Here is a 24,819-nt window from a genome sequence, read left to right as displayed (position 1 = left end):
TGACCAGAATATCCCCCCCATCCTTCTTGATGTAGAGGGTGCTCTCAGTTGGACTATTGTGCAGCCCCTTGCTGATCAGAAAGGCATCAATTTTGGCATGCCATGCACGTGGGGCTTGTTTCAGCCCATACAAAGCTTTATTCAGCTTGCATACCTGAAGTGCATTTCCTGAAATTTCAAAGCCCGGAGGTTGTTTGACATAAACCTCTTCCAACAAGTCTCCCTTAAGGAAAGCTGTTTTAATGTCCAACTGATGAACATTCCATTCAAAATTTGCAGCCATGGCTATAACTGACCTGATGGTTGTCATCCTGGATGTAGGAGCAAAAGTCTCCTCATAATCTATGTCCTTTTTCTGAGCATATCCTTTTGCAACCAGCCTTGCCTTGTACCGATGAATGGACCCATCTGGCTTTCTTTTGACTTGGAAAACCCACCGTGTACCTATGGCATTCTTACCTGGTGGCAAATCCACAACATCCCAAGTCTGATTTTTATGAATGGACTGCAACTCATCGTGCATGGCATTCATCCAATGGACATTGTCTTTTGCTCGCCTCTCAACGCAGCTCTTTTGCAAACAGTTCCAACCTGCCCGGTCCATTTCCGTGCTGTGAACTCGGAGGTTCAAATGTCTCAGGCTCCTCCTCATCAAGAAGAGTACCTGCATAAGCTGATTCAACTGAATGAGCTCCCTCCATCTGCCTTACTGCACTTCGAGTTCTGCCAGGCAGAAGCAACCAATGCGGGACTGTTTTGGCTGCATGTATCTCTTGAATTTCTTGCCTGACAACTTCATCCACACCCTGAGGCTGTACCAATTCAGCTGGGGGCTGAATCTGTACTTGTGGAGCTGGCGGAGGTTGCTGTAAATTCTGATTTTCAGCGGGGGAACCAAATGCTATAGGAGGCATCCCCTCAAATCTGAAGAGGCCGGAATCTGAAATTCAACATTTGTATGTGCAGAATTTTCAGAGAATATGACATCTCTACTGACAAAAATCTTGTGTGTAGCAAGATTGTAGAGACGATAGCCTTTGCTTTGTGAACTATATCCCACAAAAATGCATTTTAGTGTCTTATCTGACAACTTGTGTCTAAACTCCACAGGCACGTGGGCATATGCAACACAACCAAAAACTCTGAAGTGGTCCACTGAAGGCTTTCTCCCATGCCATGCCTCATAGGGAGTGATTGTCTTCAAAGCCTTTGTGGGAGCCTGATTTAAAATATAGTTGGCACACATGAGGCCTTCCAGCCAAAACCTGTGAGGCAACTTCTTACTTGTGAGCATGCATCTATCCATTTCCATGGTGGTGCGATTCTTCCGCTTAGCTTTGCCATTCTGTTGAGGTGTAAGCCTCACTGTAAGTTGATGCATAATGCCTTTTTCCTTCACAAATGTCTCAAATTCATGAGACATGTATTCCCCCCCTCGATCTGTGCGAAGTGTCTGCACCTTGAGTCCTGTCTCATTTTCAACCATAGCCACAAAGTGTTTGAAATGCATAAACACTTGTGATTTTGCCTTGAGACCATAGACCCAAGTGTAGTTGGTAAAGTCATCTATGAATGTAACAAAATAGAGATAACCCCCAAAAGCAGGTGTCCTCATGGGACCGCAGACATCACTGTGAATAAGCTGCAATTTTCTTGTAGCTTTCACTGCACCATCCTTCTTGAAGGGAAGCCTATGTATTTTGCCAAGAATGCAACCTTCACATGCATGAGGAGGAGGCGACTCCAAAGGAGGTAATGCATCAACCTTATCATGCCTCTGAAGTGTCATTAAGCTGCCATAGCTCATGTGCCCATACCTGGCATGCCATAACTTTGCATTGTGCATCGCAGCAGTGGGAGTGCTAACTGATAATGCAAGATGGGATCTTTTTTCATATAAATCAAGCTGAAAAAGACCCCGATACAAAGTGCCAGACAACCTCAAAGCATATTCATTTTCTTTGTCTCTCACTGCACACTTGTCATTATAAAAAACAACCTGAAATCCTCCTCTATTGAGTGAGGACACTGAAAGCAAATTCTTCTTTATACCTGGCACATAGAGTACATCTGAAATTCTGAAATCTGTGCCATCAGTGGATGTGAGAATAATATCTCCCACTCCACACACTGAATAAGAAGAATTATTTGCACAAGTGACCTTCTTCTTGGTGGGTGAAGAATGCAGAGTTACAAACAGATTTTTCTTGGAAGTGATGTGCTTTGAAGCACCACTATCAAAATACCAAGTATGTAGTGTCTCATCAACATTGAAAGAGCATTCATCCTTTGAAGGATCGTAACTGCAAGTCAAAAAAGCATATGGGTCATCATCATTAGTGGTTGTAGTATTTGAACAACCCACTAAAAAATCTGAAGTGCAAGTCAAAAAGGCATAGTGCTCTTCAATCAAGTTGGCTGCAACATCTCCTCCATTATGGCAATGTGGACCTGATGCATGTGATACAGCCATACTCTTGGAATATGGAAGAAAGAACTAGAACTAGAAACTAGAAATGAGATGACAAAACTGAAAGATAAGAAATACCTTGAGAAGAGTGTAGACAAGACACAAGCTAGACTGATAGTTTACAATGATGTGACCCATTGAATATATGGGCCAAAGTACAAGACATAAAGCAAGAGTGCTTATGGGATAATTGTAGAAGTGCCACATGGCATATACTCAAGACATAAAGACAAGACTTAGACTTAGACTTAGACTTAGACTAGACTATTGTAGACTAGGAAATAGTACACTTAGTGTGCACTTATCTCCAACACCCTCCTTAAGTGGACACTAGGAGTAAGACAGAAAGACAAGACTAGAAGACAGACATAAAGACTGATAGACTGAGAGACAAGACATAACAGACAAAAGATCCTGAGACACCCCTCCTCAAGTGATATCCTCATATGGGTCCACAAGGGTAGGGACAAGATGGATCTAAAACACAGTCAGATAGACAAATAGACAGACAGACAAGACTAGATAGACAGAAGACTGACTGTAGACAAATAGAAAGACCAAGACACTAGAACCCCTTGACCTACATCATCGGTGGTCAAGGTGGTAGACAAGACATAGAAGTAATCAGAAAGCCCACTTCTCATCATGTGAGGAAGGAACAACAGGATCAGCTGATGGAGATGTCGCAGCAACATGGGCTGAGGTAGATGCAGGAGCTGATGTAGAGGTTTTGGAGTAGCAGTCCCTCTCCCGGTGATTATCACGGCCACAAATGGTGCATGGATGAGCCTTGAAACAGTCCTTCTCCACATGATTAGTTTTGCCACAATGGGTGCAAGGATTTCTTACCTTAGAACTTCCTTTCTTTGCTAAAAATGCAGTGTCAGTTACCTTTCGTTGTTGAGTTCTTTCTTCCTCTTGGAGAGCATTGATGATACCCTCAAGAGAAGGATTATTATGATACTTGAAGGTAGTGACAAGAGTAGCATAGGAGTCAGGTAAGCTTTTGAGAAGCACAGTAATAGCAATATCTTCGGAGATGGGAGACTTGACTGACGCAAGCTGAACCATAAGACTGTGAAGATAATTGACATGAGAGGCTATAGTAGCTCCTTCCTGCATATGTAGATCAAAGAATGAGATCATAAGTGCAATTTTAGAGTTTTTAGATCGGGCTCCAAAAAGAGTATCCAAAGTGATCCATGCTTGAGGAGCAGAGTGTATGTCGGAGATGTGATGAATGTAATCATCTCCAAGGCCGAGCAATATGATAGCATAGGCTTTGTCGTTCTTGGCGGCGACAACTTGCTCAGATGGACCTTCGGGAGCATCACGGTGAACAATGTCCCAAAGGCCTTCTTTCATAAGATGGCACCTGATTTTGATCTGCCAAGTATGAAAGTTGGACCCATTGGATTTGTCAATAGATATGAGAGAATGAGAGGAAGATGCCATGTGGGAAGGTCTTACCTCTTGCTAGGATGCAAGGGCAGTGTCTATTCCCTTACAATATTGCAGAAATAATGAGAGGAAGAGATCCCAGAAGCCGGTTCTCTCACCACTTTGTCAGGGCCATAGCATATGACAGCCCATCGAAGCAGGTGGAACCAGCAAAAAAGGAGAGACTGTTCAGCAAACTGAAAGAGGCAAAAGCTCAGTACCTTAATCCCGGGCAGAAGTAGAAGTGTAAAAAGGATGCATATCTTCGTGAAGATGGAGCTGGAGAAGTCGTCAACCTGTGCAGGTACGGATTCGGTACACTCGTACGGACTGTACGGACAGCGAGCAGAGTATGGAGTACGGCCGACGTACGGATGTCGTGCAAAGTATGGACGACGTACGGATGTCGTGCAGAGTACGGATGACATACGGACGACGACGCAGAACTGTACGGATCTGTTCGATGTACGGATGACGGCGCAGAGCTGTACGGATAGCAGGAACAGGTGCTAGATCTGTCGTGACAGTAGAGTGCTGCGCAGATTTGGCGTGACAGCAGATCTGGTGCTCAGATCTGTGGCTGAGCTGCACAGATCTGAAGCGCAGATCTGGCGCAAGAGATTTGGAGCAGGCGGAGCAAGCGTACACGCAGCAGAGTCGCGCAGATCTGGAGCGCAATGGCGGGGCAGAAAGAGGGCAGACTCAGAGAAGAGGCGGCCAGCAGAAGCGTAGAAGAGGGCGGTGCAGAGATAGAGGTGCCACGAGAGGCTGAAGAGAGAGATGCCGGAGGGAGAGGTAAACTGAAAGGAGAAGACGAAGCTATGGCTGCAGCAAAGTGAGAGGAGAGGAAAAGTGAGAGGAGAGGAGAGGGGATCTACATGCTCTGATACCATGTTGGAATATGGAAGAAAGAACTAGAACTAGAAACTAGAAATGAGATGACAAGACTGAAAGATAAGAGATACCTTGAGAAGAGTGTAGACAAGACACAAGCTAGACTGATAGTTTACAATGATGTGACCCATTGAATATATGGGCCAAAGTACAAGACATAAAGCAAGAGTGCTTATGGGATAATTGTAGAAGTGCCACATGGCATATACTCAAGACATAAAGACTAGACTTAGACTTAGACTTAGACTTAGACTATTGTAGACTAGGAAATAGTACACTTAGTGTGCACTTATCTCCAACACATACCGGAATCCCTTTTCTTTTCTTTGGCTATGCGCTTCTTGCACTCTCCAATATAATGACTTGGCTTCTTGCAATAATGACAGATGCCCTTCTTTTTCTGCTTGTTTGTATCACCCTGTGCCTTATCAGAAGGCTATCCAGAATCAGCTTTATGCTGATGTGTGGGCTGATGGGCATGTGGCTTATGCTGCCCTTTACCCTTGGGCTTGAACTTGGAGAGCATAGCATGCTCGCCAGCCCGGGTTGCCATATTTCTGCGTGTTTGTTCCTCCTGCAACAGAAGTCCTACCAACTCGTGAAAGGAGAGAGGATTGCTGCCCCCCCTCAATGACAAATTCAGCGAGGTGTGGAAACCGAGATAGGACTCAGGAAGAGAGTTCAGAGTGGTGGAGATCATCTCTCAATCCGGAATGACTTCATCAATGTTTAGCAATTGTTCCCTGAGATCCTGAAGCTTCGTGAGGTGAGAATTCATGGAATCTCCCTCCTCCATATGTGTATGGGAAAGTTCTCGCTTTAGAAAGGAAACTCTGGCATCGTTTCTTGCTGCAAACATACTCTCCAGTATTACCCAAGCTGCCATAGATGTCTTGCATAACCGAATATGAGGTATAATGAACCTCTTGATAGAAAGAGAAATTACTGAAAGAGCTTGTGCATCTCTAGAGTCCCATCTTTTCTGCTCTGCTGTGGGAGCTCCTAGAGCGGCTTCTCCAATCACTGGTTGATATAACCGATACCCTCTGCTCTCCTGGCTGTAACCAATAAATATGCATCTGATTCCCTTGTCATCAAGCTTATGTCTCAGCTGAGATGGTACATGAACATATGCAAGAGACCCAAGAACTCTCATGTGTGAAAGTGAAGGCTTCCTGCCTTTCCATGCTTCATAAGGTGTAATAGTCTTCAATGCCCATGTAGGTGATCTATTCAGCACATAGTTGGCACACATTACTGCATCAAGCCAAAATTTATTGGGCAAAGACTTGGCCTTAAGCATGCATCTGTGGCATTCTCATCATGAAGATCATAAACTAGACATCTGTTGCCATCAAAAATTATTCTGAAACCTGAAGTAGCAATTGCTGAAATTGAAATCAAGTTGACTTCAATGCCAGGCACAAAAATAACATTTATCAGAGTGATAGGATGGCTTGAAATGGATGTGAGCTGCACATCTCCAACTCCTTTTACAGCATATGAAGCATTATTAGCACATGTAACAGTCCCCCCTCGAGGTGCATCAATTAAAGAATGAAACAACTGTCTGCAAGAAGTGACATGCTTGGAAGCACCACTATCAAAGTACCAGGACTGAGCATCATTAGCAGTAAAGAGTGCATCAGCTTTGGATGGGTCAAATGAGCAATGGACAGCCCATGCCCAATCATCCTGAAGAGCATGTGCATGTGAAGCATCTTCTGGCTTATGGGATTCAATAGCATGAGAGGTATTAATTGTCAATCCGGCTTTCTTTTTCTCTGAAGCAATGCGCTTCCTGCATTCTGAAATGTCATGTCCAGGCTTGCGATAATAGTTGCATGTCTTCTTCTTTGCCTTATCTGCTGTAATTTTAGATGCATGGGAGGAATTGCAGCTGCTATGCGCAGATTTTGGCTTGCCCATAGGCTTGGAAGCCTTGCCTCTTCCTGTATGATGTGAAGCAAATGCATGATCAGGAATAATGGCTTGTCTATTGGCTCTACTTTGCTCTTCCTGCAAAAGCAAAGTAACTAGCTGATCAAAAGAATAGTGGTCTGGATTACCCATGGCCACTAATTGAAGGGTTGTAGCAAACCCTTGATATGTATCTGGCAGTCCATTCAATGTGGTATTGACAAGCTGTGAATTTGGCACCACCTCATCAATGTTGGCAAGCTATTCCATGAGGTCCTTGACCTTTGTCAAGTATGCATCCATTGACTCACCTTCATTCATACTGACTTCCTGTAATTGCCTTCTCAAATATGCAACACGAGCTTCATTGTGAATCTGATAGAGAGAAGCCAATTTATCCCAAGCATCCTTTGCTGTCCTGCAAGACCGGATGTGTGGAATAATGATCCTCTTGCATGATAAAGCAATGCATGAATGTGCATTTGCATCTCTTGCATCCCATCTTGACTGTTCTTGAGTTGGAAGAGCAGCAGCAGGAGTGCTAGAGGAAGAGGCATCAGGAGGAGTACCCCATGCAGAAGAACCAGCAGTAGAGGCAACCACTGTAGCATTGGCTGGCCTCAGATCAGCCCCAGAAACAATATTCCACAAATGCTTTGCAACAAGAATATGTTTCATGAGATAAGACCACTCGGATAGTTGGTGCCATCCAACTTATCATCTTCACGAAGAATGCGAAATAGATCTTGATTGTTCCCAGCCATAGCAAATGTGATACCCTGAAAAAGACCTGAAAACCCAAAAGCCTCAGGGCTATCACTGCAAAAAGCTGGCTGTCCAAAAATGACAGCAAATATCTGCAAATTTCTGACCTAAATCAAAGGGCAAATGCAGATTTGACCCAAATGTGACCGTGAAAAATACCTGAAAACCCAAAAGCCTCAAGGCTATCACTGCAAAAAGCTGGCTGTCCAAAAATGACAGCAAATATCTGCAAATTTCTGACCCAAATCAAAGGGCAAATGCAGATTTGACCCAAATGTGACTGTGACAGGTAATGTTCATTGCAAAAAATAGCAAATCTGGCAAAAGCCCCAAATTTATTGAGGGCAAATAGGCCAAAAAGAGGGCGAATGCAGAAAAGCCCCAAATTTTGCTGATTTTTTTGCAAATGTGACCCAATGTAAGCAAATCTGACTTAATGTCCTGGAAAAGTGACTCAATGTCTGAAAATTTGACTCAATGTCCTGCAAATGTGACACAATGTATTGCAGACCAAATCTTGAATCTCTAGTGTTCTTGCAAGAAGTTGCAACTAGAGGAGATGAAAGGTATTGAAAGCCCCAAATTTCCCAATGTCCTGCAAAAGACTTCTCACGTGCCAAACCTGTACGGAACTCTTGGGACAAGAACGAGCTGTACGGACAACTGTTTTGTACAGAACAGGTACGGTGTAGATGTACGGATGTACATAACAAGTCCAGTGTACGATGTATGTACAAACATATGGATCTGGTACAATGTACGGATGCAAGTACAATGCAGGGATGCAGGTACAATGTACGGATGTACGGATGCAGAGTAGTGTACGGTTGTACAGCGGCGGATGTACTGAGTTGTACGGTGGCTGTACGAAATGCAGGTACGTAGATGTACGGTGGTTCATGTACGGAGCTGAGTGTACGTCTGTACATCGGCGCATGTACGGAATGCAGTACGGGGGAGTATGGAACGCAGGTACGGAAGGCAGTACGGCAAAGGTACGTTGTACAACAGCACGTGAACAGTAGGTACGACGATGATCAGGTATGGCACATGTACAGCATAGGATCTCAGGTACGATGCTGAGCAAGTACGAAACCGTACGATTGTACGGCGCAGGTACAGAGTAGTACGGATGAGAGGAGCGGGTGTAGGAGACGAATCTAAATGTTGCTCTGATACCACTGTAGGATCGATAGGCAAAGAGAGAATGCAGGTTGCAAAGAGTCGATAGAGTCTGTCACGTCAAATCTTAGATAATGAAAGATAGGAGTACAAGGTACTTGTACCTAGACCTAGGACTAAGTGTCCTAGGTGTCACATAGGACTAAGTGTCCTATGTGGCCTAAAAGGCACTAACACTACAAGTGCCTACATGTATGCCTACAAGGCACATACCATGGCCTATAGGGCATCACTAGAACCACCAGAAGATGGCCTACACCGAACACCTCATTTGAGTTGTTATGTGCCATTTTTGCCAGATAAACTCAGAAATACAGCTAACTTAACAAGTAAAATCCCTTCTTGGGATGTAAGATGCACAAATAAAATCTGCCAAAGAAAATCTGCCCTTAGTGACAAATATTGTCACAGCCTATCAAAGGCTCAAAATGCATCACAATGCTCTGCTCAATGCCCAAAAATCTGCAAATAGAATCTGCAAAAGGTGGCAAAAGTCTGCAATTTGACTCGTCAGAGCTGTCGATGGCCTCTCTTCCTCTTTTTGAGTTTTTCCACCGCACCGCGTCTTCACATGCCTCTGTAAATCTTCTCTTGAGATCAACTAGACAACCCGCAACCAGTACCAGCGCATATCTTGTAACCCATGCTTTGACGAATGCAAAGTTCTTCTGATGTCTCATGCTCTGATACCAATGAAACCCAAGATAGCCCATCTCTCCATAGAAGTGTTCTATTAAATCAGCGTTAGTCGATTATGCCTTCTTGCTGAGAAGATCACATTCTCTCTCTCTCTCTCTCTCTCTCTCTCTCTCTCTCTCTCTCTCTCTCTCTCAGCCCCCCCCCTCCTCCCTCAGCTCCCCCCCTCCCCGTCGCTCAGCCCCCTCCCCTCGTCCGTCGCTCAGCCCCCCCCCCCCCCCCCGCCCCCGTCGCTCAGCCCCCTCCCCTTGTCCGTCGCTCAGCCCCCTCCCCTCGTCCGTCGCTCAGCCCTTCTCCACTTCCTCTCCCCACTCTTGGCTGGGCTGTACCCCAAGCCTAGCCAAGGGGTTAGTCCAGCCAAAAGGGGGATAGTCGATTTGGCCAGCCCATCCTCCCCTTATCCCCCCAAGCTTTACTCCGCCATGGTAGCGTACTCTAGGTATAAGATTCAACCTCCCCTGACGCCGACCAAGCCGCAAGAGCAGATTTACCATCTCCAGCAAGAAGTGCGAGACCTGAGGTCCCAGCTCACCCAAGCCCTAGCTCGTATTGCAGCTTTGGAAAGCCCAGGGAAGCAGGAGATTATTGCAGTAGTTGTACAAACATGTAAAGCTGAGCCCCCAACATCACAGCTGATTTCCACGGTTAGAGAGCTTATCCAGGTGAAAGTGACAGCTGAACCCAAGGTTGACATCCAAACAGAGATCCAAGAAAATGCTATGAAGATTCGGATAGGGGGAATACCCGATTGGCAGCACGAGGATGACACTTTCGAGGAGGCAATCGACAGAATCAAGGCAGCAGTCCTGGCCATTGATTGGTCAACAAGCCCAACTGATGACAAGAATGATGATGAAGAGGAGGCTTCCCCAGTTTATTTATCGCTTAGGAATGGACACGTTGTCATCACCTTCAACTCGAAGACACTCAGGAAGAGGATTCTACAACAATCCTATAAGCTGAAGGGGACAAAGATATGGATTGCTGAGGAGCTTACAAGAACCCAATTGAAGAACAAAGCTACCGAGCTTGCTAAGGTTCGGGCAGCCAGGGAAGCAAGAAAATGAGCAGTATATCGTGATGGTCTTGCAGTGATTAGAGAATTTAAGACAAAATCTAAAAACCCTCAGTCTTAAACTGATGTAATGGCCACTCCATAGCCTAGTACTTTGTTCCTTTTATGTTTTATGTTCTATGTGTTTTGTTTTTTTGGAGGAATCTGATGATACTCTCAGGGAGGTTGCCTATGGCCCTCTCTGTACTGATGTATAAGCAGGTCTCTTTTGTCCCATAGACCTTTTTAGGTCTCTAGTGGACATTCATAAACTTTCTTTCTTTCTTTCTTTCTCTCTCACAAGCACATTAGGGCCTAGGACCACAGTCGGGCTGGACCCCCCCGAAGGTCTTTATTCATATAACGAAAACTGAATAAGAGTTCAGCTCACGTTATATGTGAATCCCATTTTACAAGGAGCTCCCAGCCTAATTATTTTGGCAACATGCCAAGTGTCAAAAATCTAGATTAACTCTAATTACATGCCTGAAAGGGCAAATTCTGGGATCTTCGAAGCACTTGGTCACATGAACAAACCTTGGTCGCTTGCTAGGCTCCTTATGGCTTGAGCGTTCATCACCTCTTAGTACCTGCACCAATTAATTAAGGCGCACATAGCCATGGCACCCATTAATCGTTACCTCTTTTGCTTGCAATAGATTCTAGACTAATCCTAGTCTTTGTGGGCGTCCCCACCAAGCAAACATGTGCACACAGCATTAGCTCTATGGTTGACCGAAGCCAACCCTTCTAGCCGTAATTAAGGGCTTTGACTAGGGGGTCAAGGTGCTTTAATTAATGCCAGAATTCTCCGACCGGAGTCGGTAATGATCTAGGTTGACCGAAGTTAGTCTGCTTTGGCCGAAGCCAAGTCTTGTTGATCGAAGTCAACTCTTTCTGATCGGAGTCAGAAGTTCTTTGGTTAACTGCAGTTAACCCTCTAGGCATACGCCAAGACTTCCTAACCCGTTTTAGGCTTACTTAACCGAGGTTAAGTATCTTTGACCGAAGTCAATACTTTGACCAATTAATATAACTTTTTGAACATAATTAAATAAATGAAGAACTGATTAATTATGATCAATGAATGGTCAACTGGAATTTTGACTTTGGAGTATTTACAGCTTGGTGGCAGTGACATGCTAAGTTCAAATACGTTTGTAAGCTTACAAATTATGGTGACATTCTAAAAGATTGCGATTTGCTGTGGCAGTGATTTGATGTACAACTTCTTGTGCTTATTGTGTAACCGTTTGGAGGAGCAGGATGTGGCAATGATATTGACAATCTTAGAGTGTAAGATTCACATCTCAGATAAACTTATTTAATTTTGCTGCTTGATAGTGCGCTGCTTGGTTTTACAATACACCTCTTGAAATATATCTTTTGTTGATGCAAAGCAGGAAGCTGACATGTATTTTTGCAGCATGCGGAATGGGACTGAGAGCAGATGATCCGATGGCCATGAAAATTTTTGTTTTGGAAGCACAACGCCGTTCTGCAGAATTGAAAATCGCTGCTCTTCAAGCAGGGACAACTCTTTCGGGTGGAAAAAGAGTAACATTTCCTCTATAACTTGCTACCTGTATTCTTTCTGTATGGTTTTGTTTTGTTGCATATGGAGGATGATCTCTCAAGTAAATGGTCGTTCCATACAAACAAAAGGAAGAAGTGGGACTTGGGTTGTCAATATAAACACAGCTGCACAGAAAATGGCAGCTACATGGATTGTTAAAGCCATTCCCAGCCCAAACGAAAATTGGGCCCTTCTGCTTTAACGTAATTACCATCTGGCTAGACCTGTAAGGGCAACTTAATGCAAAGGACACCTTGTATTATTTGCACTGTATAATCCAGAGCCATGCTCTGAAGCCCCTTTATGGAGGTCAATGTTGTTTGCATTTGAGAATGTTAAAGCCAACATAGTATGGTCAAGGGCAGGGAACTTCATGGTACAAGATTCCATTCGGCTCTTTGTTATATTTATGATGGAGTAGCTTGGAAATGATGAAGCTAACCACATTTGGCACTTTTTGAAGAAGGGACTACAGGCTGGGGTCAAGTGAATAGAATAGAGCTGAAGTTGAAAAGATGATAAGGGATAAGTAGGGAGTTCAGGTTGAACAATGGAGATAGAATTTATTTCAAAAGACTAGCTTTATGACCAGCCGAAGGCTTACCGAGAAGTGGATCCCAACTCCGCTACCAGAAGGAATTCTGTTGGGTTGATTCTAATTATTTGCTTTCTATTCCTAACCCCAAGGATCATATTACTGAGCTCACATTATTCTCAACCAGAGGTTGAAGGAAGCTGACTTTGGATAAGAAAGTTTAAGCTGCTGTGGCTAAAATCTACGCTTGAGAAAATGTCAGTTTTAATGTGGGGATTGAGAAAATGTCAGTTTTAATCTCATTCGGCTTAGAACTGTTATGTGATTCACAAATGATAGCTGTAACATCTGACCCAATGAAACAAACATGAGCTATAACATCAGGCTTATTTATCATCAAGTAAACCTCTATTGTGTTACAAAGGAATAAAGACATTGAAGCATCATGAGAGAAAAGATGCTTGTCTTAAAGAATATGTTGTGTATTACTAAATTTGGCCATAGGGCCATTAAGGTCAGCCTCCAAAGTAATAGACTAACTACGGAACAAACAGTAATAGTGTGGCCCAGTGTGTCTTTGAGCTGGCTTGAAGGCATAGAAGTCGGTGCCGTGTCTTTGTGCTCGCTCGGTATCCTGTGGTAGTGTCACCTCTTGCTGTTCATTTGCTGCCCTCGTGTGAGTTGTGCCCGTGCCACATGTGTTATTGTGAAGATAGGCCCTGCAAAAACTGCCCCAAGATAGGTATATGATGTACTATCTCCACTGACTATCCTCAGGATGTGAAGTAGTGTCGCTGAAGTACTGCTAGTGAGGTGTTGAAGATCATAACATTGGTCTCGCCAAGGTTGACCGTCAAGTCTCTCTCCTTGCAAAACACCTCTAGGGCCTTGAGATGTCGCTGTAGGCCTGCTGCAGAAGAGGAGATGAGAACTATGTCATCTGCGTATAGCAAGATCTGTATCGTCAAGTTTGCAAGCAAAGATCCCTCTCATCCTAGGCGGTCGATGAAAGTCGTGATGTCATCAATGTAGAGCGCAAAGAGTGTCGCAGAAAGGGGGCATCCTTGCTTCACTCCGATCGTGCTCTCAATCCAAGCTGATAGTCCTCCAGGTGCACTTACCCTACCTATGACTGACTCATATAGGCTCATTGCACCCCAAATCATGACACCTGGTATTTGCATCTCCTTAAGTCTCCCGATGAGGTGGGCTCGTAGGACTGTGTCAAAAGCCTCTACGAAAGAGGCATAGACTTTCTGGGATCTAGATCTCGCCTCCTCAATGACTGCTCGTAAGGTGAAGTTGTGATCAAGGGTGGAATTGGAAATGAGCCTTTCCTAGTGCCTGCTGCCCATGTGCCTTTGTATATCAGGTGATCTCTCACTCTAACACCGTTCCATATTGGCTAGTGTGTGGCCTATCATGTTATGCTCTAGCCGAGGTAGCATGACCTCGGAAGAATCAGTCGACATTTCCCTTAAAGGATCTATGTTTGTAATTATTTGTTTGCGCTTCATGTAAATGATCGGGAGGGAATTAATGTCAAGGTCCTAGGTGAGGGTTGATAGCACCAGACTAGGTGGATCTAAGGCTAAGGGCCTAATGCAAGGAATGTGCCTAGGGGCAAAGGATATTAAAGCATCCCAAGAGAGGGGTGAAATGTTGCATTAGGAAGGCCCTATGATGATGACATGTGGCATCTAGATCCATCTAGGGAGATGGGGCTTGTTGAAGCTAGAGAGAGAAGAGAATGAACAGTTCACGTATGCGTTTGGAATTCGAATTTTCTCTGTTAGCTCTCACGCTTCAGCAAGGTTGGCTGGGTGGAACAATATCGGTGCTACTCCCGTGATCTGCAGTAGGAAAAAGAGAAAGTTTGTGATATTTGGTATCAGAGCCAGGGTTAGAGGATGAGAGGGGATCTGTGATCTACGATGAAACGAATGTTGCAGCGTAGGCTACTGGTGAACGACCTGCGACGTGGATTGGATGGGACGTGAAGAGAGCGTGAGAGCTAACTCTTGCAGATCCATTGGATAAAACCCGTGAGAGTAAAGAAGTAAGGTATTTATTTTTAGATAGCCCTATTCAAAAGGATTCTCCCACTTGGGAAAATATAGTATCCATATAGCAACAAGGGATCAAAGCAAAAGGAAAATTTTTCATTGAGTGAGAATCCCATTATGCTTGAGGGTTTCTCATGCACTTGTGCCTAGAGTTGTAGATTAGCAAGTACCATGAGCATCACTACCAGTGATAGTTTGAACTAGAATATGGTAAACATGATCAATTCAAAGTAAATGAAAGAATAAAACTATTTCTAGGTTAGGAGAACATAAGCCCTTGTGTCTGGTACATTGAGAGCTAAAGAAGGCTCTTATATATGGTATCTTCAAAGATTAAAGAAGACGCTTCTCGGCTGCTCTTCTTTCATCTCCCATTGGAATCCCCTTTAGTGCACTCCTAACTGCCTTGCATTCAGCATCAAACCAGTCATTACATGGCAGCCCTTTCTTACGCTCTTTACTGTTCTTTTTGCACCCTAAAACTGTCTTAGCTGTGGTGAGAATGGCATTCTTCAATTGTGCCCAGCCAAATTTCTGTTTTCTCAGCAGACATGCTTCTAAACTTTCAGCATATTCCACCTTTTTTGCCTCGTTCACCTGATAGCCACACTCAGCTGTTTTATGCGCCTCCAAAGTTGCCTTGGCCAGCAATATATTAAGCTCTACATAGAGTGGTATGTGATCTGAATCAAGAGATTTCGGGCCAAGTGAGAAATTGTGTATAAGATTGCAAGCTTCCAGATGAATCAATGCATAGTCAATTACACTAGCCCCCCCACTGGCAGGGAAACAAGTAGGGGAATTAGATTTTGGGAAAAGGGCTATGCCATTTACCACCAACATGTGCATACCATTCATCAAATGCTCCAATGCTGTACCATGTGCATTCACCACTTTATCCTTCGAGCATCTACACTAGCTGGGGTCAATGTCTATCTCATGCTCCTTTATGTATTCTTGCTGTGTGGGATATTGAAATTGTGAGTCTCCTATGCGTGCATTTAGGTCCCCAATAAGCATAACATTTCCTTGTTTGCTGAACATAGCAATATCTAAGCATAGGTCCCCAAATGGCTGGGATGGGTCAATCTCATGCCTCTGGTAGAAGGGGGATTCTCTATGAGGAATGTAGCATCCTGCAATATACAATGGCAAAGGGCTTCCTTTTACCATAACCCATATGTAGCGCTTATGGATGTCATCTTTGACCATAGAGATCTTGTCGTGTATATGGTCTTTGTATATGCATGCTATCCCTCCCTGCCCTCGTAGGCCTGATTGCTTTTGCCAGACGGAGTGCACCAAATAGCCATCCATTTTAGGTATCCTGCGTATATCCCTTTCCCAAGTCTCTGCAAGAAAGATAATGTCTGCATCATGTAACACTTCATTCAGACCAGCTCCTTTATGCCAAGGAAAGCCTCTACAATTCCAAAACATGACTTTCAGCTTCTTCTGGGTCCCATAGGCCTCGCGTTCCTATTGAGCTTGTTCAGCTCCTTGCTCTCTTTTTTTGACTCGGGTCTCATACATACGTCTCCTTTCTTCTTGTTGCATAGGGGTGCGGTCTTCTGTCACGTAGAAAGGTGTTCCTTTTAAATAAATCCTGCTGCTGTCCAGGATGATTTCTCTCTTACGTGTGTCAAGCATTGTGCAAACAATTGCCCGATGACTTGAATTTTCATCCCTCTTTCTTCCTACCCGGTGTGCCCCAAAGACCACAACCTCTTGCATGGCAAAGTGCTCAGCAAAAAAGTCTTCTATGTCCTTTGCAAGTGAGAGAGGTGTTTCTTTTTCTTTTTCAGATAGACCCCGTAGGACAATATTTTGTGACCTTTTTTCTCTCTCTTTGTACTCATTGGCATCTATCCCTTCTTCGAGGTGCCTATATCTTGCTTGCAATCTAATTGAGGCTGTTGCGTCATATTTGCCCTCATTTTTTCCAAGATCTGTTCCATTTCAGCAACTTTCTCCTCTTGGATAACAGTCTTTTGCTTCAAGCTGGCTATGGAGCTCTCTTGCATGGCCACCCTTGCCTCCAAATCTGCATTTTTGTATTCTAGATGTTGGCATTTCAGTGAAAGCTGATGTATCTCCTGCTGTTGGCGGTCCATTGTGCCTTGCAAAGCTGTCCCTAATGTGCAGTCCCCATATGATCTAACCCGGTGTAGATATGTGATGGTCTGAAAGGCTGCATCGAGCTGGAGTGGAGAAGCACCAAACTCGGCCTGAATGATGTGATGTGGTACAGACGGTTTCCCCCGGATCATGCGTGAGAGCATGAGGATCTGCAAGCGCTCCACCCGTGTCCACTCTATCTTTGACATGTCAGGCCCCTAACAGGGGCTACCATACATACCGGCTGGTCGGACCAAGGAGTCGAAGAGAAGAGCCTTGGTCCGAGGGTCCTGGAAGTGGGAGTGAAAGCACTGTCTCTCTAGCCGAGCCAGTGAGGCGTATCCCCTGCTCAGTCTGGCCTGCATCGCTGGTCTCATCGTGAAGATCGGGCCGGAGAAGATGACCCCCAAGTAAGTGTATGAGGATACGATCTCAACTGGTGACCCACCCAAAGTAAAAGTAAATTGTTTCCGTTGCATGTTTGCTTGAGAGGTGTTAAAGATCATGACCTTGGTCTTGCCAAGGTTGACCTCCAAATCATGGGATAAACAAAAAGCCTGCAATGCATCTAGGTGTTGCTGGAGCCCCTCGGGTGTGGACGACAAGAGTACCACGTCATCTGCATAAAGAAGAATCCTGATGATGATCCCGGCAAGTGAGCAACCGGTCCCTCTGAACGTCCCCATGAAAGTCTCAAGCTCATCGATGTAGAGGCCAAATAGGGTCGGTGATAAGGGACAACCCTGTTTGACCCCTATGGTACTCAGGATCTCATCTGTCCAACCTGCGCCTGTACGAACTCGGCCTGAGACTCTCTCATACAGTGCCATGACTGCCCAGATGATCTCCTGATCAAATCCCAGTGTCTGTAGGCGTGTGATAAGACGAGCTCGAGGTACTGTGTCAAAGGCTTTGCGGAAATCCACAAAGCAACAGTATACCCTCTCCTTTCGTGATCTGGCCTCCTCAATGACACTCCTAAGTGCGAGTATGTGATCCATAGTCCCATGGTCTCGCCTGAAACCGGCCTGACCCTCTGCTCTAAGCCCTCTCATCTCTGCGAACAGGCTGACCGATGCATCCAATACAGCTGCATAGATCTTGGACATCACATGTCCAATCATGATAGTCCTGTAGTTACTCGGGTCCATGGGATCCCCTACCTTGTGGATGGGGGTGATGGTGTTGAGTGTCCAAGTGCGGGGGAAGCCAAGGCAAATAGCGTCATTGAATAGCTTTGCTAGGATCGGGGCTAACGTGTCGATCCCATATGCGATAAACTCAGTGCATAGCCCCTCGTGATCCTTAGCTCGGCCATTGTGTAGTTTCAATGTCGCGTCCTTGACTCCCCCTCTGGTGAACAACGTGCAAGTGGTGGGACGAGGTGTGTGTATGAGGTCTGGAGTGGGCTGGTGTGGGACATCATATAGATGGTGTGCATACGTGTGCCAGACTCTCGTGTCGGTGAGGGGTGATGGGGACCTACGCTCAAGGAATCTCCGCAAAAAATGTTGTTGCTGTACAAGATGTGCAGCAGCTCCTCCTCATTTTGACGAAGAAAAGCCTGCTTCTTCCGACGTACGAGACGTCGGTACTTGCGTACCGTGTCTGGTGTGTTCGGGAGGTGACATCTGGTTTCAAGTCGGAGCTGTCGGCGATAAGCCTTGCACTCCGCATCGTACCAATTGTTGCAAGGTACAAAACCAAGAGGTGATGGTCTAGTGGACCGTGTGGTGTGGGGAAAGATTTGGAGGGCAGCCTTGTGGAGTGTGCGACTAATCAGGGCAGCACGGTCCTCTATGAGTGGTATGTGATCGATGTAGGTTAAGAGTCTGTTTAGGCGTCCAGAGTAGGCCGGTGAGAGGCTGTGATCAAAGTGTATGTCGTGGTAGGTGTCGTGCTTCCTATGTGGTGTGTGTGGTGTGGCTAAGCATGGGGTGGCGATAGTGAAGTGTAAAGCACTATTATCTAACTTCTACTGCAGATCCCGGGAGCAGCACCATGAATAACCTCCCAGCCAAATCTTGCTGAGACTGACTAGCAGACAGAGATCTTCGTCACCAAAATCGACGTGAATAATCCTCTTCTCTTCTCTCACTAGCCTCAGCAAGCCCCAATTCCCTAGATAGATCTAGATGCCACATGTCATCCATATAGGGCCTTCCTGATGCAACATTTCACCCCTCTCTTGGGATGCATTAAATTCCTTGCCCCTAGGCACAATCTTTGCACTAGGCCCTTAGCCTTAGATCTACCTAGTCTGGTGCTATCAGCCCTCACCTAGGACCTTGACATTAAATCCCTCCCGATCATTTACATGAAGTGCAAGCACATATATTACAGAGATAGATCCATTAAGGGAAATGTCGACTGATTCTTCCGAGGTCATGCTACCTCGGCTAGAGCGTAACATTCCTTCCCTCTTTAGACATCAGCGTCCTCGATGATAAAATCTGGGAACACTCTCCGCAACTGATATACGGATTCCCACGTAGCTTCGGATAGAGGCTGACCATGCCATGCAACCAACACCGTGGGTATCTTCCGATTTCCTATTTGCATTGTTCCTCAGTCCAGGATTCTTGTTGGTTTGCGCCTTGCAATATCCTCTATCTCCTGAAACAAAACCACACCTTCGATTAGTGAGTCACCTGTATGTAAAAATTTCTTTAAGCGCGAAACATGAAAAACCGGGTGCACCTTACACCCCTTGGCAATTCCAATTTATAGGCTACACTGCCTATTCTCTTTAGAATCAACCACGGCGCACAGTATCGAGGTGATAACTTAGCACACTCTCCTGAAGTCAACGACTTCGAGTGCGAAGGAACTCTAAGAAAAACTTTTTCTCCTTCCTTAAATACCCTTATAGACCCGTTTTCATCCGCATACACCTTGGCTCTATCCATAGCCTGGCGGATATTAGCTGCAAGTGCTAGCATCTCCCGCATCTGAACCCGCATCTGAACTACAAAGTTCGCGGCACTAGGCACTTTCCGAGGTACTCCAACTATAGTTGGATTGGCGGGTCTATAACCATAGTTCAGCTCAAACGGATTGAACCTGGTAGTGGAATGTTTTCTATCATTGTAGGCAAACTCCAACAATGGCAACCACTTGTCCCACGTATGTTGCCTCAATGACACATATGCCCTCAGCATATCCTCTAAAGTCTGGTTGACTCTCTCCGTCTGACCATCCGTCTCAGGATGATCCCCACTACTCATTCCCAACTCAGTCCTCAGTGCCTCAAATACCGCCGTCCAAAAATGACCGGTAAATCTGACATCTCTGTCTGACACTATGGATCTAGGCAATCCATGCAGACGAAATATATGTCTAATAAATAAATCGCCACTTGCGGGGCACTAACAGACTCTCTAGTCGGAATGAAATGAGCCATCTTGGTTAGACGATCAACCACCACAAGGATAGAATCATACCCTCCTTGCGTTGCAGGCAGCCCTACAATAAAGTCCATGGAAATACTCTCTCACTTACTTAGTGGTATTTCCAAGGGCTGTAAAAGTCCGGGTGGCTTCACCCGCTCGGCCTTACTTACCTGACACGAGAAACACTGTGTCACATATTCATGAATATGCTTTTTCATCTTTGGCCAAAAGAAATCTCGCTTCACGAGATCATATGTCTTCTCGACTCCTGGATGTCCCGCACACGGGCTATCATGGCATTGTCGAATGACTCTCTGCCTGAGATCATTCTGACTAGGTACTACAACCTTACCATTTCTAACTAGCATACCATCCCTTATGGCATATCTTGCATAAGTTTGGCCTTTTCTGGATGCGAGGTCATCCTTTTTATTTTCCCCGGGTTTTAACACATGAGCCTTAGGCCATAAGCTCTGGACAAACTCGTCCACTTTTTGAGTTTCTCTTATCTCGGTCATTAGAGCACTCTCTAATACCGTGAAACTCAGGTTGTGCATAATGCGAGACAACGCATCAGCAACCTTATTGTCTTTTCCTCTTCGGTACCGAATCGTTATATTAAACTCCTGCATGAGCTCTGCCCACCTAGCTTGGCGGCCCCTCAAGTCAGGCTGTTTACAAAAATGTTTCAGAGTATCATGATCCACATCCACATAAAACTCTGAACCATACAGATAATGCCTCCATGGTTTCAAAGCATGGATGACAGCATACAACTCTAATTCATGAGTTGGCCAATTCCTTTGAGAGGGAGAAAGCTTCTTGCTTTCAAAGGCTACTGGCCTTCCCTCTTGAAGGAGAACTGCTCCTACCGCAATGCCACTTGCATCGGTTTCTAGGAACAAGGGTTTCTGGGGATCAACTATTTTTAACACCGGTCCGGTGACCACAGCTTGTTTTATGGTGTTAAAACTTTCTTGTTGATTCTGTCCCCAAATAAAAGGTACTTTATCTGAGGTCAGATCAGTCAATGGCGATACTATTCCGGAATATCCTTTGATATGCCTTCTATAAAACTGGACAAATCCCAAGAATGATCGCAACGCGGTCAGACTCTGAGGGATTGGCCAAGTTAGTATCGCAGCCACTTTCTTCGGATCCATTTCTACCCCCTGTGGAGTAATTATGAACCCTAAATATTCAAGCCTAACCATACACAGTATAGTTTTCTTTTTATTTACATAAAGGCTGGCTTTCCTCAAAGTACTGAACACTATTCTTAAGTGTTTACGATGCTCAGTAATACTTTTACTCAATATCAGGATATCGTCAATAAAATGTACTACGAACTTTCCGATATACGGACGTAGTAAATCGTTCATAAGCATGACGAAGGTCGCTGGAGCATTGGTAAGTCCGAAGGGCATTACCAAAAACTCATAATGACCAAACCTGCTTCTGAAAGCGGTTTTATGCACATCCTCGGCTCTAATCCGGATCTGATGGTAGCCACACTTAAGATCTATCTTGCTGAAAATCACGGCTCCATGTAATGCATCTAGCAAATCATCAATCCGAGCCATCGGATACCTGTGCTTAACAGTGATATTATTCAATGCTCTGTAATCTATACAGAGGCGAAACGTATCATCCTTTTTCTTCTTTAATATCACTGGTGAAGCAAAAGGTGAGAAACTTGGTTGAATCTGCCCCAACTTGAGGTATTCTTCCAGTTGTCTACGCACCTCCGCCTCTTCAGTAAAACTCATTCTATAGGGAGGTCTATTTACAGGTTCTGCCCGCGGGATCAGTTTAATCTTATGCTGAACTTTCCGCTCTGGAGGTAACCCATAAGGTAGTTCATCCCTAAAACATTTAGAGAACTCCTTTATTATAAGATTAGCCAGCTTGGCCATCTCACCTCTTTGCGTAACATCAGTGCTAGCCGAAGAATCATCAACCGGCTCTACCGATGCTGTGCAAAGGAATAAAAACTCTACTTGAGCTTTTCTGATTTCCATCACGGAAACCAACGGTCCCTGAGGTAGATCTTTCTCACCTCGCAAGACATAAAGCACATCATTCATCTTGAATTGATATACGTGCTTTTTCCAATCAATGGCTGGATTCTTCTTAGAATGCCACGCCATACCCAGGGCTATATCTGCATGAGCAAGCTTGGTCATCTCAAAATCAAGCTTCTCAGCATAGTCCTGAATCCGAAGCTCCAACTGGGTAACCCTTTGATCCCATACTTCAGTTGAACTTCCATCTGCCATCCTGACTGTATACGCATAGTCAGATGGACTTGTCTTTAATTTCAGCCTCTTCACGAGCTTGGAGTTAATCACATTGTGAGTTGACGCCTAGTCAAACAACACAATGACCTCATGATTGGCCACTTGCCCTTTCATTTTAATTAACTCCGTATCATTAAAGGCCGTATTCCCCGTTGCTGCGGGCTTAGATAGGATGTTATCAGGTGCACTCGTCACTAACTTAGCAACAGACACACATAACAAACAAGGTACTAACCTTTGAGAAGATCCCGCTAGCTGAATCTGTATCTCTTCCGCTCTGGGACTTCCTTGCATCTCCACGTCGCACTCTGAGATCACCATCTCAGCCATCCGACGATCTTTGTTACGTGGACAATCCTTCCACTGGTGAGGTTGAAGGCAACCAAAACATAAGCCCTCTCTCCTCGCTTTTTTCCTTTGTTCTGGGTTCAAGGGAGACTTAGACCAAGCCCGGGCTGCCATTGGGGTTACTTTCCTTTTCACTCCAATGGTGGTACTTGCTTTAGGAGTTTCAGCCGGTTTCGCCTGCTTGGCTTGACCACTCGGCTGAGAACCACTCCCTCTGCTAGTCCACTTCTTCTTAAACCGAGATTTCTTCGGATACCCATACTGGGTTCCGACCTATGCAAACCCACTTGTTTTGCTGCCCTTGGCATCCTCATAGTTCAGGGCTATAGCTATTGCATCATCCAGCGTGTTCGCGTACTTAGCGTGAACTTCCATTTTTATTCGATCATTCAATCCAAATATGAAATCTTTCACTTGGATTGATTGAGGCAGGGGTTCGTCAACCTTCATTACACTCTCTCGAAACTTATCAGTGTATTCTGCCACTGATAAATTTCTCTGACGAAGGTTCCTATATTGATCCCAAGCTCGGGATGCTTCGTCAGGAGGTAAGAAGTGTTTCTGAACTCTCTTTTAAACCCTTCCCAGGTAGTGGATGCTATACCATCTTTTTGTTGTTTAATCCACCACCGTGAGAGAAAGAAAGAAAGAAAGAAAGAAATTTTATTAGTCTTCGGAAGACCGATGGGTCTATGAGACTGAAAGAAAACCTGATACAAATCACAGTAAGGGTGGAGCTACTGAAACGAGCATCATCACCCGTGCTGAATCCTAAGTCTGATCATACATAATCAAATACATCTGGATGTAACAATGGAAAGAAAAGGACTGGAGCGGAGCGGAATCCTCCGTATGTCATGTCCCCCTGGCTGGTGCATAGCTGGTGATGGGACGCTGGTGCCCGTCAAGGGGTGCCGTGTGTCTCGGTCTCTTGGACGAGGCTTGATGCAAGACCAGAGCCACCGTGACTCCCGTGGGACGTATCCTGGGTCTAAACAATGACGGGAGGTCCCCCAGAGTGATCTGTGTGTCCCCTTGATGTCTCGTGTGTCGTGCTGCGATCGTCGGGTCGGGGTCTCTGTCACGTCGGCGGCTAGAGACTGGACGATCAATGTCACTCGATGGGAAGAACTCTGTGATCCTGCTCTGAGAGGTGTCTGATGATGTGACCAAGCCCCATCGCCTGAGTAAGTACTCTCTATGTCGGATTCCCTCGTGAATGAAGGCCGCGAGGCATCTCTGATCTGGGTAGGCGAGGAATCTCGAAAGGAGCCCGGAGCCGTCTCTGAAGAGGCAGTGGTAGCGACCTCGGATCTCATAGTACACTGGGTAGAGAGATTAACGTCCTGCGAGGCCTGAGAGAGAGAGAGAGAGAGAGAGAGAGAGAGAGAAAGTGTATTATTATCCACTAAAGGCCAAAATGGGCCCATGGGACATCAAGAACTCTGCATACAAGATAGCACAAAATCAACGTGCCACAAAGAAGAGGCATCGTCGAATATCATCTAAGTGCTACGCAATACAATGCAAGTGAAAGTACATAATGTCAAATTTGAGCCTAAATACAAAGTAAACTAGATGCAAGAAAACCGCCCCTGGGTGCAAAATGGGGGGATGAGTACAATATGCCAATGCAAAGATACAAGTCCAGGTGTCACGGAGTCTGAGAACCAAAATAATACTGGAAATCCTGTCCATCGACTCTGCCTCCTGCTATGAGAGTACAAATCTGAGCAAAGGTGAGGTGAGCGGCTGGTGGGGCGAGATCTCCATGAGTAAGTCTCCTCCGAAAAGCTGCCATCATCCTGGATCGTTTGGAGATGAAGCGGCGAGTACGTCCCCTATGTAACAAGATCCTGCGGCGTCTACAAACCATCTCATATGTACATCCACAGGGTGGAGGCATGTGTCCTGTGTGAGCTCTGACCTCCTCATGCTCCTCCTGGTCTCTGTCCTCTGGTATAGCGTGTGCTTGAGCTCTATCAGGCTGGGCTCTATCACGCTCTGGTCTGTGCTGATGGTCTCTGAGGTAGTCTCGTCGAAGCATAGTGGCCTCCCTGACA

The 24,819-nt window shown here is 45.2% G+C and overlaps 1 protein-coding gene across 1 annotated transcript in view; it reads left to right on the top strand.

Annotated features, from left to right (window-relative positions):
• LOC147897721 (MIF4G domain-containing protein / MA3 domain-containing protein) overlaps positions 1–24,819 on the top strand; it is a 177,266-nt gene that overhangs the window by 115,085 nt on the left and 37,362 nt on the right. Inside the window, exons 7-8 of the mRNA XM_087380425.1 lie at positions 11,635–11,717; positions 11,848–11,978. Of these exons, the coding sequence (XP_087236551.1) occupies positions 11,635–11,717; positions 11,848–11,978 (214 nt within the window). The remainder of the gene's footprint in view (positions 1–11,634; positions 11,718–11,847; positions 11,979–24,819) is intronic.

Source organism: Dipteris shenzhenensis, chromosome 10 (genome assembly GCF_047967505.1).
Source record: "Dipteris shenzhenensis isolate YYH24624 ecotype China chromosome 10, Dip_SZ_1.0, whole genome shotgun sequence".
In the NCBI taxonomy this organism is placed as follows: domain Eukaryota; kingdom Viridiplantae; phylum Streptophyta; class Polypodiopsida; order Gleicheniales; family Dipteridaceae; genus Dipteris; species Dipteris shenzhenensis.
This window is presented reverse-complemented; position numbering and strand designations above follow the sequence as displayed.